This window comes from Antechinus flavipes, chromosome 5 (assembly GCF_016432865.1).
Source record: "Antechinus flavipes isolate AdamAnt ecotype Samford, QLD, Australia chromosome 5, AdamAnt_v2, whole genome shotgun sequence".
Lineage (NCBI taxonomy): Eukaryota > Metazoa > Chordata > Mammalia > Dasyuromorphia > Dasyuridae > Antechinus > Antechinus flavipes.
Window position 1 is genome coordinate 295,731,028 of NC_067402.1, and position 16,689 is coordinate 295,747,716.

General features: G+C 60.1%; 1 protein-coding gene and 1 long non-coding RNA gene across 3 annotated transcripts in view; one reads left to right on the plus strand and one right to left on the minus strand.

The window, feature by feature from the left end:
• Nucleotides 1–564: 564 nt before the first annotated feature.
• Nucleotides 565–16,689, minus strand: part of FBLN1 (fibulin 1) — a 56,536-nt gene continuing 40,411 nt past the window's right edge. The window contains exons 15-17 of one of the 2 annotated variants that reach the window (XM_051962877.1): nucleotides 8,707–8,849; nucleotides 7,818–7,949; nucleotides 565–1,214 (exon numbers count right to left, since the gene is read on the minus strand). In XM_051962877.1, coding sequence (XP_051818837.1) covers nucleotides 1,075–1,214; nucleotides 7,818–7,949; nucleotides 8,707–8,849 — 415 coding nt within the window. In that variant the 3' untranslated portion in view covers nucleotides 565–1,074. Of the gene's footprint in view, nucleotides 1,215–7,817; nucleotides 7,950–8,706; nucleotides 8,850–13,815; nucleotides 14,967–16,689 lie in introns of those variants that run through there. The other variant, XM_051962878.1, reaches the window with a different exon arrangement.
• Nucleotides 14,799–16,423, plus strand: LOC127538983 (uncharacterized). The gene is made up of 2 exons (XR_007947800.1): nucleotides 14,799–14,893; nucleotides 15,686–16,423. It is a non-coding gene; the product is annotated as an uncharacterized LOC127538983 (long non-coding RNA).

The following is a 16,689-nucleotide window of genomic DNA, read 5'->3' on the forward strand; positions in this document are numbered from 1 at the left end:
GGGCCCCTCTCCCATCTGCCCAGCGGACACCCGATGTGCCTCTGCCGGTGCAACCCTCGGTGGCTCCCCTCTGTTGTGGGCCAACGAGACAGAGAGAGGCTTCCAACGTGCCCAAGGGGAGCTCACTTTCCAGGACACCCCCTGCACCCTTTCCCTCTGCCCCCTCCCCACCCCTTGTCTCGCAGACCCTGCCACCCTTTCCTGCATCTCATCCTGTGCCTCTGCCGCCTTTTTGCCATCCCCATGCCCTGCATCTCCATTGAGTCCGTCCCTCTACCCACAGCTTGGAGTCCACCTCCTCCACGGGGCCCTCCAGGCTGTCCCAAGGACTTGGGATCCCTGAGAACAAGGCCTTCAGCCCCCCCCCAGGGGCCTCGGACCCCAGTCCCTGGCATCCTTTGGTCAGGTCCCAGTCGTGCCCGTGATGAGTCACCCCAGTTTCCCAGAGCTGCCTTGGCGTGACTGGGAGCATGTGCCTCAGAGGGCTTGTGGGAGGCTGCCGGGCGAATAAATGACCGGGACTCTCTCCTTTCTGCCTCAAAGGACTTGCGGGAGGCTGCCGGGTGAATACAAGATAATTGTGGGACTCTTTATTTCACATTTCTACCAAAAATGACAACAGAGGCAGAAAATACATTCGTTGCGTTACTGCAGGAACTTGGCTACATCCCCAGGGACCCGAAAGCAGAAGGACCCGCGTCTGGGCCAGGTTTTCCGCACGGCGCCCGGGGGCGCTGCATCCCCCGGACCTGGCAGGCGGGCACCAGGTTGGGTTTAGAACGGGGCTGGCCCGGGGCGCCTGCTGACCAGCACATGCAGGCGCTGGCTGTGTTTCTGTGCATGGCACGTGGCTAGAAAGACTGGGAAGGTCATCTTCTATTTCATCTCTGCCGGAGCCGTCCCTCTCCGGCTGGGCTTCGGGGAGGGGGCGCGCCCGCCTTTCTCCGGGGGGCTTTCTGCCCCGCCCCATCCCCCTCCAGCGCAGCCCTGCGCCCGTCATGCTTCGGACTGAATGAACAAAGGGAAGAAAGAATGGGGCCTTCTCCGCGGAGGCAGGGCCTGACCCGGGCGGACTCAGAACCAGTATTCGGAGACAAAGATGTGGACGTTGACCACGTTGCGGTGGGAGACCACCCCGCCCATCACGTAGTTCATCTCCAGCTTGAGGGTGGCGTAGAAGGGGCCCACGATGGGCCGGACCTGGCGCACCACACCTGTGGGGAGAGCGGGACAGCGGGTCAGAGGGGCTGACGGCCAGAGGCCCCTGGAGAGCTTCCTGGAGGAGACCTGCCTGCCCTCCCCGGCCGGCCCGACGTCCAGATATGGAGCAGGATGCTGGGGAGCTAAGCACAAGAGGGAAGGTCTTTCCTGCCCCTCATCCTTCCCTGCCCCTCCTCCTTCCTGCCCCTCATCCTTCCTGCCCCTCATCCTTCCTGCCCCTCCTCCTTCCTGCCCCTCATCCTTCCTGCCCCTCATCCTTCCCTGCCCCTCATCCTTCCTGCCCCTCCTCCTTCCCTGCCCCTCATCCTTCCCTGCCCCTCATCCTTCCCTGCCCCTCATCCTTCCCTGCCCCTCATCCTTCCCTGCCCCTCATCCTTCCCTGCCCCTCATCCTTCCTGCCCCTCATCCTTCCTGCCCCTCATCCTTCCCTGCTCATCCTTCCTGCCCCTCCTCCTTCCTGCCCCTCATCCTTCCTGCCCCTCCTCCTTCCCTGCCCCTCATCCTTCCCTGCCCCTCCTCCTTCCTGCCCCTCCTCCTTCCCTGCCCCTCATCCTTCCCTGCCCCTCATCCTTCCCTGCCCCTCATCCTTCCCTGCCCCTCATCCTTCCCTGCCCCTCATCCTTCCCTGCCCCTCATCCTTCCCTGCTCATCCTTCCTGCCCCTCATCCTTCCTGCCCCTCATCCTTCCCTGCTCATCCTTCCTGCCCCTCATCCTTCCCTGCCCCTCATCCTTCCTGCCCCTCATCCTCCCTGCCCCTCCTCCTTCCTGCCCCTCCTCCTTCCCTGCCCCTCATCCTTCCCTGCCCCTCATCCTTCCCTGCCCCTCATCCTTCCCTGCCCCTCATCCTTCCCTGCCCCTCCTCCTTCCTGCCCCTCATCCTTCCTGCCCCTCATCCTTCCTGCCCCTCATCCTTCCTGCCCCTCATCCTTCCTGCTCCTCATCCTTCCTGCCCCTCATCCTTCCTGCTCCTCATCCTTCCTGCCCCTCATCCTTCCCTGCTCATCCTTCCTGCCCCTCATCCTTCCCTGCCCCTCATCCTTCCTGCCCCTCATCCTCCCTGCCCCTCCTCCTTCCTGCCCCTCCTCCTTCCCTGCCCCTCATCCTTCCCTGCCCCTCATCCTTCCCTGCCCCTCATCCTTCCCTGCCCCTCATCCTTCCCTGCCCCTCATCCTTCCCTGCTCATCCTTCCTGCCCCTCATCCTTCCCTGCCCCTCATCCTTCCTGCCCCTCATCCTCCCTGCCCCTCATCCTTCCTGCCCCTCATCCTTCCCTGCCCCTCATCCTTCCTGCCCCTCATCCTTCCTGCCCCTCATCCTTCCCTGCCCCTCATCCTTCCCTGCCCCTCATCCTTCCTGCCCCTCATCCTTCCCTGCTCATCCTTCCTGCCCCTCCTCCTTCCCTGCCCCTCCTCCTTCCTGCCCCTCATCCTTCCTGCCCCTCATCCTTCCTGCCCCTCATCCTTCCTGCCCCTCATCCTTCCCTGCCCCTCCTCCTTCCTGCCCCTCATCCTTCCTGCCCCTCATCCTTCCTGCCCCTCATCCTTCCTGCTCCTCATCCTTCCTGCCCCTCATCCTTCCTGCCCCTCATCCTTCCCTGCTCATCCTTCCTGCCCCTCATCCTTCCCTGCCCCTCCTCCTTCCTGCCCCTCATCCTTCCTGCCCCTCCTCCTTCCTGCCCCTCATCCTTCCTGCCCCTCATCCTTCCTGCCCCTCATCCTTCCTGCCCCTCATCCTTCCTGCTCCTCATCCTTCCTGCCCCTCATCCTTCCTGCCCCTCATCCTTCCCTGCCCCTCATCCTTCCCTGTCCCTCATCCTTCCTGCCCCTCATCCTTCCCTGCCCCTCATCCTCCCTGCCCCTCATCCTTCCTGCCCCTCATCCTTCCTGCCCCTCATCCTTCCTGCCCCTCATCCTTCCCTGCCCCTCATCCTTCCTGCCCCTCATCCTTCCCTGTCCCTCATCCTTCCTGCCCCTCATCCTTCCTGCCTCTCATCCTCCCTGCCCCTCATCCTTCCTGCCCCTCATCCTTCCTGCCCCTCATCCTTCCTGCCCCTCATCCTTCCCTGCCCCTCATCCTTCCTGCCCCTCATCCTTCCTGCCCCTCATCCTTCCCTGCTCATCCTTCCTGCCCCTCATCCTTCCCTGCTCATCCTTCCTGCCCCTCATCCTTCCTGCCCCTCATCCTTCCCTGCTCATCCTTCCTGCCCCTCATCCTTCCCTGCCCCTCATCCTTCCCTGCCCCTCATCCTTCCTGCCCCTCATCCTTCCTGCTCCTCATCCTTCCTGCCCCTCATCCTTCCCTGCTCATCCTTCCTGCCCCTCATCCTTCCTGCCCCTCATCCTTCCTGCCCCTCATCCTTCCTGCCCCTCATCCTTCCTGCCCCTCATCCTTCCCTGCCCCTCATCCTTCCTGCCCCTCATCCTTCCTGCCCCTCATCCTTCCTGCCCCTCATCCTTCCTGCCCCTCATCCTTCCTGCCCCTCATCCTTCCTGCCCCTCATCCTTCCTGCCCCTCATCCTTCCTGCCTCTCATCCTTCCTGCCCCTCATCCTTCCCTGCCCCTCATCCTTCCTGCCCCTCATCCTTCCTGCCCCTCATCCTTCCTGCCCCTCATCCTTCCTGCCCCTCATCCTCCCTGCCCCTCATCCTTCCTGCCCCTCATCCTTCCTGCCCCTCATCCTTCCTGCCCCTCATCCTTCCCTGCCCCTCATCCTTCCTGCCCCTCATCCTTCCTGCCCCTCATCCTTCCTGCCTCTCATCCTTCCTGCCCCTCATCCTTCCTGCCCCTCCTCCTTCCTGCCCCTCATCCTTCCCTGCCCCTCATCCTTCCTGCCCCTCATCCTTCCTGCCCCTCATCCTTCCCTGCTCATCCTTCCTGCCCCTCATCCTTCCCTGCTCATCCTTCCTGCCCCTCATCCTTCCTGCCCCTCATCCTTCCCTGCTCCTCCTTCCTGCCCCTCCTCCCTCCCTGCCCCTCATCCTTCCCTGCCCCTCATCCTTCCTGCCCCTCATCCTTCCCTGCTCCTCATCCTTCCTGCCCCTCATCCTTCCCTGCTCATCCTTCCTGCCCCTCATCCTTCCTGCCCCTCATCCTTCCTGCCCCTCATCCTTCCTGCCCCTCATCCTTCCTGCCCCTCATCCTTCCCTGCCCCTCATCCTTCCTGCCCCTCATCCTTCCTGCCCCTCATCCTTCCTGCCCCTCATCCTTCCTGCCCCTCATCCTTCCTGCCCCTCATCCTTCCTGCCCCTCATCCTTCCTGCCCCTCATCCTTCCTGCCTCTCATCCTTCCTGCCCCTCATCCTTCCCTGCCCCTCATCCTTCCTGCCCCTCATCCTTCCTGCCCCTCATCCTTCCTGCCCCTCATCCTTCCTGCCCCTCATCCTCCCTGCCCCTCATCCTTCCTGCCCCTCATCCTTCCTGCCCCTCATCCTTCCTGCCCCTCATCCTTCCCTGCCCCTCATCCTTCCTGCCCCTCATCCTTCCTGCCCCTCATCCTTCCTGCCTCTCATCCTTCCTGCCCCTCATCCTTCCTGCCCCTCCTCCTTCCTGCCCCTCATCCTTCCTGCCCCTCCTCCTTCCTGCCTCTCATCCTTCCTGCCCCTCATCCTTCCTGCCCCTCCTCCTTCCTGCCCCTCATCCTTCCTGCCCCTCCTCCTTCCTGCCCCTCATCCTTCCTGCCCCTCCTCCTTCCCTGCTCATCCTTCCTGCCCCTCATCCTTCCCTGCCCCTCCTCCTTCCTGCCCCTCATCCTCCCTGCCCCTCATCCTTCCCTGCTCATCCTTCCTGCCCCTCATCCTTCCCTGCCCCTCCTCCTTCCTGCCCCTCATCCTTCCCTGCCCCTCATCCTTCCCTGCCCCTCATCCTTCCCTGCCCCTCATCCTTCCCTGCTCATCCTTCCTGCCCCTCATCCTTCCCTGCCCCTCCTCCTTCCTGCCCCTCATCCTCCCTGCCCCTCATCCTTCCCTGCTCATCCTTCCTGCCCCTCATCCTTCCCTGCCCCTCCTCCTTCCTGCCCCTCATCCTTCCCTGCTCATCCTTCCTGCCCCTCATCCTTCCCTGCCCCTCCTCCTTCCTGCCCCTCATCCTTCCCTGCCCCTCATCCTTCCCTGCCCCTCATCCTTCCCTGCCCCTCATCCTTCCCTGCTCATCCTTCCTGCCCCTCATCCTTCCTGCCCCTCATCCTTCCTGCCTCTCATCCTTCCTGCCCCTCATCCTTCCCTGCCCCTCCTCCTTCCTGCCCCTCATCCTCCCTGCCCCTCATCCTTCCCTGCTCATCCTTCCTGCCCCTCATCCTTCCCTGCCCCTCCTCCTTCCTGCCCCTCATCCTTCCCTGGCCCTCATCCTTCCTGCCCCTCATCCTTCCCTGCTCATCCTTCCTGCCCCTCCTCCTTCCTGCCCGTCCTTAGCCGGGGCCCCCCTGCCCTGACACGGGAGAAGCAGAGGGGGCGCCTCCCAGCGTGGGTCCGGCACCCCTCCGCTGGGCTCCTCCGGGCCGCTGCCTTGGCGGCGGGCCACGGCTCCCGGTGACTGGTCCGAGAAAGCTCTTGCCTAATCCCGAGGATTTGAGGTGAAAGCCTCTCAGAGCCGATCCATCACCGCCGGGAGGACGGCTGGGCGGCTGATTGCAGGGGGAATCTCTGAATGGGGGAGTCAGCCAGTGTAACGGAGCCTAATCCCTGGCCAAACCTTCCGAGCAAGGCGGGAGCACAGGGCACGGCGCGTCTCCCACCCCCTTCGCCTCTGATTTTCAAAAGCAAGAAGACTGCTGGTGGGCAGCGGCCGCCGTCCGCCGGAGCGTCAGAGGGCAGCCTCCCCGCAGGCGCCGCCCTTCCCGCGGCCCTCGAGGAGCGCCTCTGTCCGGGGGGCCCTTCGCGCCCTCCGAGGCCCTTGGGGGTCGGGCTCCGGGCTCCAGGAGGGAGACAAGGCAGAGGCCCTGAGCCGTTCGGGAGCTGGGGCGGACAGAAGCCCTGCCGATGTCCCAGGGGCAGAGTGTGCTTGTGGGGGTCTCGTGGCGGGGGCCTGGGCCCATTCTCTCCGCTGCGGCCTCATTTTCCCTCAGGATCTCGCCCCCCCCCCCCCAGCCCCGGGGCATCGGCGGGAAGGCCCCGCTGGGGGCAGACCAGAACTGCGGCCAGACCTCCGCGTCCCTCCCAGCCCGACATTTCACGTCTCCCAGACCCTTTTTCGGTTTGTTTTGCTGAGACATTTGGGGTTAAGGGACTTGCCCAGGGTCACCCAGCCGGGCCGCGTTAAGTGTCTGAGGCCACAGGTGAGATCCCAACAGAACTCAGGTCCTCCTCACTTCAGGGCTGGGCCCTCCCCACGGCGCCCCCTAGCGGCTCCTCCAACCTCCGTTTTAAACAAGTAAATGCTGAGGAATCTACTCCTCTCGTTAATCCTCTAGTCATCAACTCTCCCTCCACGACCGGGGGGCGGGGCTGGGCGGGATCTATAAACGCAAAGCTGCTGCGAGCCGCCGTCCCCTCCCCCTCCTAAGCCCCCTTGGAAACAGCTGGTAGAGGCCGGAGGCCTGTCCCGAGAAGGGCCGGCCTCCCAGCGCCGCCGCGCGGAAGGAAAGGTGGGAATTCGGCGGTCCAACACTGCCCCCGCGTGGCCACGTCGCAAAACTGTCCCGGAGCGCTGTCGGGGAATCTCCCGGAATTCTCTAACTTCTCAACCCTGGTGCTCTCTGCTCTGAGGTATCCTCCCGGCCCTGGCACCCCCTTCTCGGCTCCCTCCCCCGGCCCTGACCGCCCCCTCCTCCCCGTTCCCGGCTCCCTCCTCCGTCCCTGGCAGCCCCGCTTCTTAGCTCCCTCCTCCGTCCCTGACAGCCCCCTCCTCCCCGTTCCCGGCTCCCTCCTCCGTCCCTGACCGACCCCCCTTCTCAGCTCCCTCCCCCGGCCCTGACCGCCCCCTCCTCCCCGTTCCCGGCTCCCTCCCCCGGCCCTGACCGCCCCCTCCTCCCCGTTCCCGGCTCCCTCCTCCGTCCCTGGCAGCCCCGCTTCTTAGCTCCCTCCTCCGTCCCTGACAGCCCCCTCCTCCTCGTTCCCTGCTCCCTCCCCCGGCCCTGACCGCCCCCCACCCTCCACCCGTTCCCTGCTCCCTCCCCCGACACTGACCGCCCCCCACCCTCCGCCTGTTCCCTGTTCCCTCCCCCGGCCCTGACCGCCCCCTCCTCCCCGTTCCCGGCTCCCTCCCCCGGCCCTGACTGTCCTCCCCCCGCCCACCCCCGTTCCCGGCTCCCTCCCCCGGCCCTGTCCTTCTGCGTTCTAGGTTCTAAAGTCCATTTAGGGAGCCAGTTTAGGACCCCAGGCCTCCGGGTTTCGCCATCCCCCGTTGGGCCGGTGCGGAGGCTCCTTGCCCGGTGCGGACTGCTCCGTCCCTCTGCGTCCCCGGCCGTTTCCGCTCCTTTCAGCGGGTGGGAGGCGGAGGACGGTTCCGCCCCCACGGAGCCGAAGGGAGAGCCCAGAGCCGGGAGCCGCCCCGGGAGGCGGGCGGGAGGCCCCGGGCGGGGGTCCCCGGGCTCCGGCCCTGCCTGGCAGCTTGGCGCGGGGGTCCGCAGCCCGGGGGACGGGCAGCCCGGCAGACGCACTCACCCACAGTCATGCCGTCCAGATACCGCTTGATGATGTCGAAGGAGTCCCTGAGGTTCCCCTCGGTGATGTCGAAGATGATGTCGGCGTAGTTGGCCGGGTAGGCCGGCGTGACGGCCCGAAGGAAGATGATTTCTGTGGGCGAGGGCACAGGTCAGGGGCAGGGGGAACCACCATGGGGTCACGCTGGGGAAAGGATGGCCAAGCAGGGAGGAGGACGGAGTGCCCTGAGGGAAGGGCCTCGGGGAGCACTCACGCGGCCCTGGGCAGCGAGCTCAGCAGGGACAGTGTGAATGCAGCCGGCCCTGCCGCCAGCAGCGCGCATCCCGAGGGGAGACGCCCCAAAGAGAGCAGCGGCCAGAGGGGGCTGAGAGGGGCTGGGAAGCAGCAGATCCTTCGGGGAGCCCTGGCAGCTGCCCATTATATTGCCAGCCACGGAAAGAGAGGGGAGGAGGCTGGCACAGGCACTTCCCAGATGGGCAGGACGGTCAGGGAGGAAAATGAGCTGGAGGGGCCATGGAAGCACTTCCTGGACAGGGAGGGGGAGAGGGGCAAGGAAAACATGGGGGGAAGGACAGGAGATGTAGGGGGGACCACCCCTGCTATGCTGGGGGGGGGAGAAGGACATCCTTGGACTCAGGGGAGGTTTGGGAGTGGAGGGAATAGCCAGGGGGCGCCCGGCACAGAGGTGGAGTTCTGGGAGAGAAGACCATGGGGAGCCAGGCAAGGGAGCCCTGACCCAGGCCTAAGGCACCCAGGCCTTCTGCCATTGCTTCCCGGAAGCACAAGGAAGAACATGGGAGAAGGAATCGGGAGATCTGAGCCCCCGCCGCAGCCATCCCCCCCCACCTCCATCCGTGCCCTCTGCCGAAGGCCCCATCCCACAGCCCACCTTCGGGGCGAGTGAACTCTCGGAACGTGGGCAGGGAGATCACCGTGTGGGAGATGGTGTGGACGGGGTCCAGCACGCAGGTGACATCGTTGGGCCGGCAAGACTTGATACAACGGACGGTGTCTGTCTTCTCGTTCTGGATCCTGGGAGAGACAAGAATGGAGAACTGCTGGATTGGTGGGATTTGGGGGGAGAAGGGGGGGATGGGGGGAGGGATCAATGAAGTCTAGGACTGAGTCTGGGGTCAGGAGACCCGAACCTTGAATCTGACAGATTGCAAAGGGATGGTGGGCGGGACCCATAACTGAACAGGAAGACAAAGGTGAGCTGCATGTACTTCAAGAAATTGCAGAAAAAGAAAAACAATGGAAAGGCTCCCATAGGAAGTTTGATCCGGTGCTTTTTTCCCCCTTTTTCTCTTTTTAAATTTTAAACTAAAGAACTAAAACAAGCATTTCCATTACAAAGTAGAGTAGGAAAAGAGGATAAAAAGTTCTCAGCTTTTGGAAAAAGAAATTGCCAAGCTTCTTTGACTCCAGAAGTCTCCCCAAACTAACGTGTTGACATCTCTTGCATACCAGCTTCCTGCCAACATTGGGGCGCGTCTGCAAATCATGAAACACCCCCCTGTCTGAAGAGCTAAGAGGAATCGTCACCCGGAGGCTATTGGGGGTCATCGTCCATCCCATGACAGAGAGAGACCCCAAGGGTGACTTCCAAGACAACGCGTCCTCGAACAAGAGTCTACTCCACACCATGGCTGAGGAGTCTGTCAAGAGTTCACCGAAAGGCCTCCTGTGATGGAGCGCATTAGCACGTGAAACGGCCATGATACGTGTGCGTAATTCTTGCCTTTGGAAGTTTTCCTCGCACTCAATCTGTGCCTTCTCGCCCTGCTTCCCATGGCCCCTCCAGCCACGTGCTGCTGCACTGGGAGGTGTCGTTCCCCCTTTCCTGAGAGGGCCCTCGGTTCCGTATCCCCCGGCTGGGGCACGGCCTCCACGCCTCACCTGCCGGGCTCACTTCCTCCAGATACACTTCCCTTTCTCGCTGTCCCAGAACCAACCCTGGTCCTGCAGCCATCGTGGCCACCTTCCACCCTGGAAGAGGCCATATGCTCGTTCAGGAGTGGCGACCACTCCACCGGGGGGAGAACTCTGAACCGTGACATCTCCGAGCTGCATCGGGCTTGTCCAGAGACCCGATCCCGAGTTGTTTAAAAAGGTTGCTCCCTGATCCGTCTTGCTTTGGCCACCGTGTGGTTGCCAGATACACGCGGCTGGGTTTTCCCACTACTCCCCGCCCCTTGGCGCTACAGAGGATGGCGGCCTCGGCAGGCGCGCTTGGTCGGAGGGGCCTTGTCTATTGGGGAGGCCCATATTTTAAAGTCTTTTTTAAAAGACTTCAGTGGAATCTCTGTCCACGAAGGGACTCCCAAAAGAAGCTTGGTTTCCTGCACAAAACCTACTTCAACACTGTAGTGTGAGTGTTTAATGGGAGCCAGGAAGCACTTTTATTTCTTGTATCCCAGAACTCCACGTGGACAAACCGGCTGGTCCGCATCAGAATGTGTGCTTATTCTCTCGTATCTGGTACACAGTTGGTGCTTAATCAGTGCTTGTTGATTGCTTGGTTGATAACTTCTCAAATCTTCTGCAGAATATCTGTTCAATGCTCTGGGTGCAGGGGGGTCGGGGGAACAAAAGGGGTTGTTTTGATTCTTTGATTATCTAAGGGTCACGTTCTCCCTGTGGTACATGACTCCATGTCGGCTTTTCCAGTCATTCGTGCCCTGCAGAACCACAGGGACGTCACTTTACTTCCTGCCTCTGGTAATAATTGAGCCATTACCAGAACATAAGCTCCTTGAGGGCTCCCTTTGATATTTCCACAATGCTGGGAGCGGATACAGACAGCCAGTATTAACACCAAAAATGGTTGTGTCAGGATACGAGGTGCCAGAAAATGAGCTGGACCAGACCCGGACCAAGAATGAGAACTACCGGGGCGTCGTCCGGTCCTGGTGCAAACACCTGGAGGGCACCTCGGGCGGGACCCAAGAGCACCACTCGTGACCTACTTGGCTACTCTCCCAACTGCCAAAAGCCTTCACGAGTTACCTCACGTGGTCTGGACGGAGGAAGCCAACAGGGATGGTCACCAACAGCCCCATCTCTTCCCCCAAATCGGAACAAGTGGAGAAAAGTAGATTCCAGTGGGCTGCTTTCTGGTGAGGTAAAAGCCAACTACGGCTCTGAGGTGGGTGACCTCTGCCCCCTGCAGCTCCCGATTCTGAAACGCCGTGGGTCTTCCACCTCTACCCAGGACACATTGCTCTAAGGTTCACCTGTTTCTCTTCAGTGAAGTCCGGAAATCTCGGCTGAGCCGGACTGAATAAGTGGGCCGGGGAGGGAGGGCTCGATGGCTGCCCTTTCCCCATCACTACTGCTGTCCGGGACAGTGAGGACCTCTCCTTCAGGGATGCGGAGGTCAGCCTGGCTTGCCCCCCCTCCCCCGGTGGGGGAACATCTGGGTTTTGAAGAATATCGCGGGCCAATCTTTTCACTTACGTCAGAAGCATAGCTAATATCCTTTTACAAACCCTGCTCCATTTGAGGTCATCAGCAGCTGACCACTATACCACACTTTGAGCATTCCCAGAAGCGGGGGTGCCTCTAGAGTTCCCTCAAGCCCTAGCCTTGCCTCCACAACCAATCCACTGTTACAAATTTTTTAATGACGGGGCTTGCTGGAAACAAAGTAAGTGTCCATCGGTGGGGGAACGGCTGAACAAATTGTGGCGTACAGACGAAATGGAATATGACTGGGCTGTAAGAAATGTGTGTGAACACAGAGAAGCCTCAGAAGATCCATGGAAAACCAGCAGAATGAAGGAAACCACATTCACCATCCTGATAACCGTGGAGAAAGAAGAAGCATCAAAACCGAATGTCGTAAAATTCGAATGATCCATGAGGAACTCCTCCCCCTGTGGGAGCCACGCACTCCTGGGGAGATGACGGTCCCTCCCACTCTTCCTAGAAAGAACCATCACTTAACTCCCCTGCTCCAATGACCTCCCCCACAGCCTTCTTGCTATCGCCTGGCTACTAGTGCTGGCCTTACTCTTTCTTCCCTCCCCACTACAGAGCTGCAATCATGAACTAAGAAATGAACTCTGACATTGTTCCTGGATGGGAAGTGTTCATTTGGTCCCACTCACCATTTCAGTAATTTTCCAGACTAAAGGCCTTCTCTTTGGTCACCATTTCCCATGCATAATTCCTCCCCACTTTCACCTCCTCCCAATTAGAAAGTGATCTCTTTCATGTCTCCACTGTGGGAAGATGGGAGGGGGTTTTTTATACTTTGTTCCCCCAAAGTCTCCTTGCCATCACCTAGCTACTCGTGTGGTCCTCGCTCTCTCTTCCCTTTCCCACTACAGTTCCGGAACCATGAACTAGGAAATCAACTCTGACATTGTTCCTGGATGGGTCCCTTGGAAGCAAGCAGGTGCTGTGTGTATTTCTGTGTTCATTAATAAGGACAAATTTGGCTTTAGAATTCTTTTTTCCTTTGTTCATTCCACCTGACCCCAAGAAGAGAAAGGAGAAGTGGGAAGGGGTGTCCACTGGAGTTGAATTTGAAATGTCAGAGATGTCAGAAACGTATGATATGATAATAACTGTTTCTCCCCCCCCCCCACCAACCTTTTCTTTTTTTTGCTACAAAGGATAACTCTCTGGGGAGAGACACTGTTGGAAAATGTAGGTGATGTGATGCAAAGGACAGCAATAAAGATTGCTCCTTAGCAAAATGGCAGGATTACACATCAGACTGACTTTTAGCATGGCCTACTGTAGCCTCTAGATTTTTTCCTCCCCCAATCCATTTCCTGGTCCTAGAAATAGGAGACATTTAGCTGTGTGACCCTGGGCAGGTCATTTAACCCCAAATTCCTCCAAAAAAGCAAAAAAAATACGAGACACAAATCTAGATTCTCTCAGTAGACAGCAACATCAAGAAAGTGAGTTTCTAGAGAGCAGGGATGAGTATGAGCGGAATTACAGTGTACACAGAGTGCTTCCCGTCTTCCAGGACCATTATTAATGGCAGCTGTCAACATGGATGTCATTAGCATCATTTCCCCAGGCAGAGTCCTCTGCACGCAGTAAGTACGGGCCATAAACACGGGATGGAGCGAATTAAACCCTCCCCATGATCTCCTGCCAAGAGCAACCCTGGTTCGGAAATTGGACACCGGAGATGTTTACTCGAGGAGATGTCTCTGGGGCAACCACTGACCGTGTCCCTCCTCTAGCAGAGCCCCAGCATGCTGAGGAACAAGTCGGTCCAAGCTTTTCTCCATCACCTACTGTGCGCCAGGCTCTGTAAGAGGCACTGAAAGTCCAGAGAGATAAGGGAAGCCATCTGCTCCAGAGTTTATATTCTACTGTCCAGGAGGAGGTGGGATTCGTGGCGCTTTTGCTGCCCCCCATCCAACTGGGGAAACGGAGGGATCGGCTAGTAACAAAGTCCCTTCTGTGCTGAGGATAAAAAAAAGGCCTTCATTTCAAACTATTTGGGGGGGTGGGTGACTTGTTCAAGGTCACACAGCTAGTAAGTGACTGAGGCCTGATTTGACCTTGGGTTCCTTCTGTCTCCAGAGCTGGTGCTCTAGCCGCTAGCTGTCCCTCAGAGCATCTTTTACTAAAAGAGAAGGTGAGGAAATGAGAGCCCAATCGGATCTCACGAGGAAGAGGTTTGTCGACTGGACCACAGGAGTCGCCACAAAGAACAAACCGGAAGCCCCACGCTGTCCAAAGCACCCATGCTGCTCTCAAAGGGCTGCTCCAGCACACAGGGCTCAAGAACAGCAGATCAGTGGCCGTCCTCCATAGGTCAGAGGCGGCAGGCTGGCAAAAACTGTGCTGAAACCCCGCCTGTGTGATCCTGAGGGGATCACCTCCAGGTCTGTGTGCCTCAGTTTCCCTATCTGTCAAATGAGGGTGGGCCCAGATGGACTCCAGTGTCTCCCATTTTCTCTCTGGACCCGTTTCCTCACATGGAACATGAAAGTGAAATCAGGAGGAATCTCTGCAGCTGTGCCCAGGTTTAAAATGCTGTGATTTTATTAGAAAGAACAAGATTCTGAGCTCAGACAAAAATCACCAAGAAACGCTAGGGATCGCCCCGTGAAGCCCGGTCTCTGCCCCCTGGACCTCTGGGGTTTGATTGCCGCAAGGCAGCCCTGGGGAGCGGGAGTTCGCACCCAGTTTCATCCTGTGACTGTGGGACATTAATTACCATTTGCCCTCGTGCAGCTCCCGAAAGGTTACGCACGGTATCCCCTCGGAACCTCAAACAAGCCTGGGAGGTAGATGCTGGAATGATGCCCATTTTACAGAGGAGGAGAATAAGGCTCAAAAGTTGTTTCTTTTTTAAAGACTTGTTCGGGATCCCACAGCTAAGCGGAGCAGGAGCTGGAGCTCCAAGGACTCCCCCCGGCAGGGAGGGGTTCGCCCTTCCGCCGGCTTGGCCCGGTGCCCCTAGAAGGCTTTGCTTGAGGACGGGCAGGAGCTGGAGCCCCCCCTGCCCCCGCGGCCAGCCCTCGGGGCTGACCTCAGCGGTCCGGTGGGGTCCCGGGCCAGCCAGGGAGGCAAGGACGGAGAAGAGGGGAGAAAGCCCGAAGACACGACTCCGCTTCCGGCTCCGCTCCCCGCGGAGGGGCTGGGGGGCAACTCTGAGCCTCAACTTGCTCATTTGTAAAATGGAAACCCGACTTCTGGGCCCGCCCCCTCCCGGGGACCGTGCGGCTCGGACTCTACAAAGCACCCTAATTCCGATGGGGGAGGCGAATGGCGGGGGGCGGGGGAGACACGTGATGCACGAGGGGGCGGGGCGGTCAGCGCTCGGCCGTCACGAAGACGTGCAGTTTGGCCACGAAAGTGTTGACGGCGCCGTGGCGGGTGAGCTCCATGTGCACCGTCAGGAGCAGGTCCCGCGGCTCGGGGATGGGCCTGCGCACGGTCACCACGCCGCTGTGCGCCGCCGCTTGGTGCGCGCTGAAATAGCCCTCCTCGTTGCCGCTGCTGATGGTGAAGAAGACGCGGTCCCCAGGGACGGCGCTGGAGGGGCCCATGCGGAAAATCACGGCCGGCACTTGGATGGTGGTGGGGAAAGAGAGGTGATAGTGGGTTATTCTCAGGGGCAGCCTCAGGCAGTCCTGATTCTCATTACAAGGCAAGCGCTCGCAGCGACTGCAAGAAAAGGGAGAACAACAAGAGAGAGCAGGGTTAGCGCCGCGGGAGCAAGCGGGGGAGGGGGCGGCGGCGCCCCGAGAGGAAACTCGGGCCGGAGAGCTCCGGGGCCTGCGGAGGGGGAGACGGCGGACCGCCGGGGACGCGGCCTGGCTCCCCGACCCCGGGGAACGCCGGCGGGCCCGAGCTTCCCCAAAACACGCGGGTGGGCTAGATGCCAGCTGGGCTCCCTGCCAGAAAGAGATCTGGGCGCCCGGACTCCGCGAGGCCGGCCCACTGCTGATGGGGACGCACGCGCCCCCGCTCAGGACAAGGGAGGGGCCGCCCAACCATGGAAGCAACTCTGAAGTGGGGGCGGGGCCAGAAACTTAGAACGGGGGCTGGCGGGGCTGGGAGGGGCCTCGGAACGGGGGGGGGGGGGGGGGAGGGGGGATGTCAAAGTTGGGAGGAGCCGGAGAGCAAGGACGGCCAGGACTGAGGGGCCGGAGAACGGGAGGGTGGCGGGGCTGGGAGGGGCCCGAGAACAGGGGAGGGTGTCAAAGTTGGGAGGAGCCGGAGAGCAAGGACGGCCAGGACTGAGGGGCCGGAGAACGGGGGGTGGCGGGGCTGGGAGGGGCCCGAGAACAGGGGCGGTCGGGCCCGGAGGGCCTTAGAATTCATTGCTGTAATGAGAACAGACTGAGAAGATCACCTCTTCCAACGTTTTCCCCATTTTACAGGTCAGTGAAAGAGAACCAATGGGACTTTCCTGAGATCCCACAACAAATGAGTAGCGGTGTCTGCACTGGAACCCAGATCTCCCGAGACCCCCCCAGTGTGCCTCCCACATGGCTCATGCTGCTTCCCAGAAGGAAGCCTCTAAGGAGGAGTTGGGAAGTCAGGGGCGCCCCCGCGGATGCCGGGAGGCAGCCCTTGCTGCCTGCGCGGAGGGAGCTCGGGCTGGTTTACAAAAGAGCTCTTTTCGGTTTGCCGGTGGTACTGCATGCGAGAGCACGGCGAGAGAGAGGGGACACTGGCATCCCAGAAGACCCCAGAGAACCCCCGTCCTCCATCCCCTCACTTAACAACCAGGGTCTGCTTTAGGAAACATCCAACCCCAGGTATAGAAAGGGACGAGAAATGGAAAGAGAAAAAGAAAAGGAGCAACGAGAGGGAACATGGATGGGGAGGGCTCCCCAGCACCTTTCACATGAGCATTTATTAAGCACCTACTGTCCACAGGACTCTGGAGGGCACAGAATCAGAAGCCACTGGCCCCTCCTACCTGCAAGAGGATGACCCTCCAGCCAGGAAGATGCAAATGTGGTGACTCAGACACCTCATATTTCACTATGACTGAAAGCCCACAAACATCCCCACGATAACCCTCTGAGGGGAGGAGGGCAGGGAGCACCGCACCCCTTTTCATAAATAAAGAAATTGAGGCTCTGAGAGGGAAGGTCACAAAGGAACAAAAATGAGTTTCACCTCCAAGTGAGGGAGGCAGGACAGCTCATGGTAGCTATGAGACAGGTCAGGAGTTGGGGACCCCCGAGAGAAGGAAGGAGTTCAATGTCCTCGAGATCCAGGCTGAGACCTCCCACTTGGTCAGCCCTGTTCACCAGGCTTTAATTCTGCTCCTAAAAAACCTATTTTGAAGATACTGCTAAGGGGGAGATGCAGGAACAAGGAGGGACCCCCCGGGAGAGTCCAAGCTTAATTCAAAATCAGCAAAGTTTTGGAA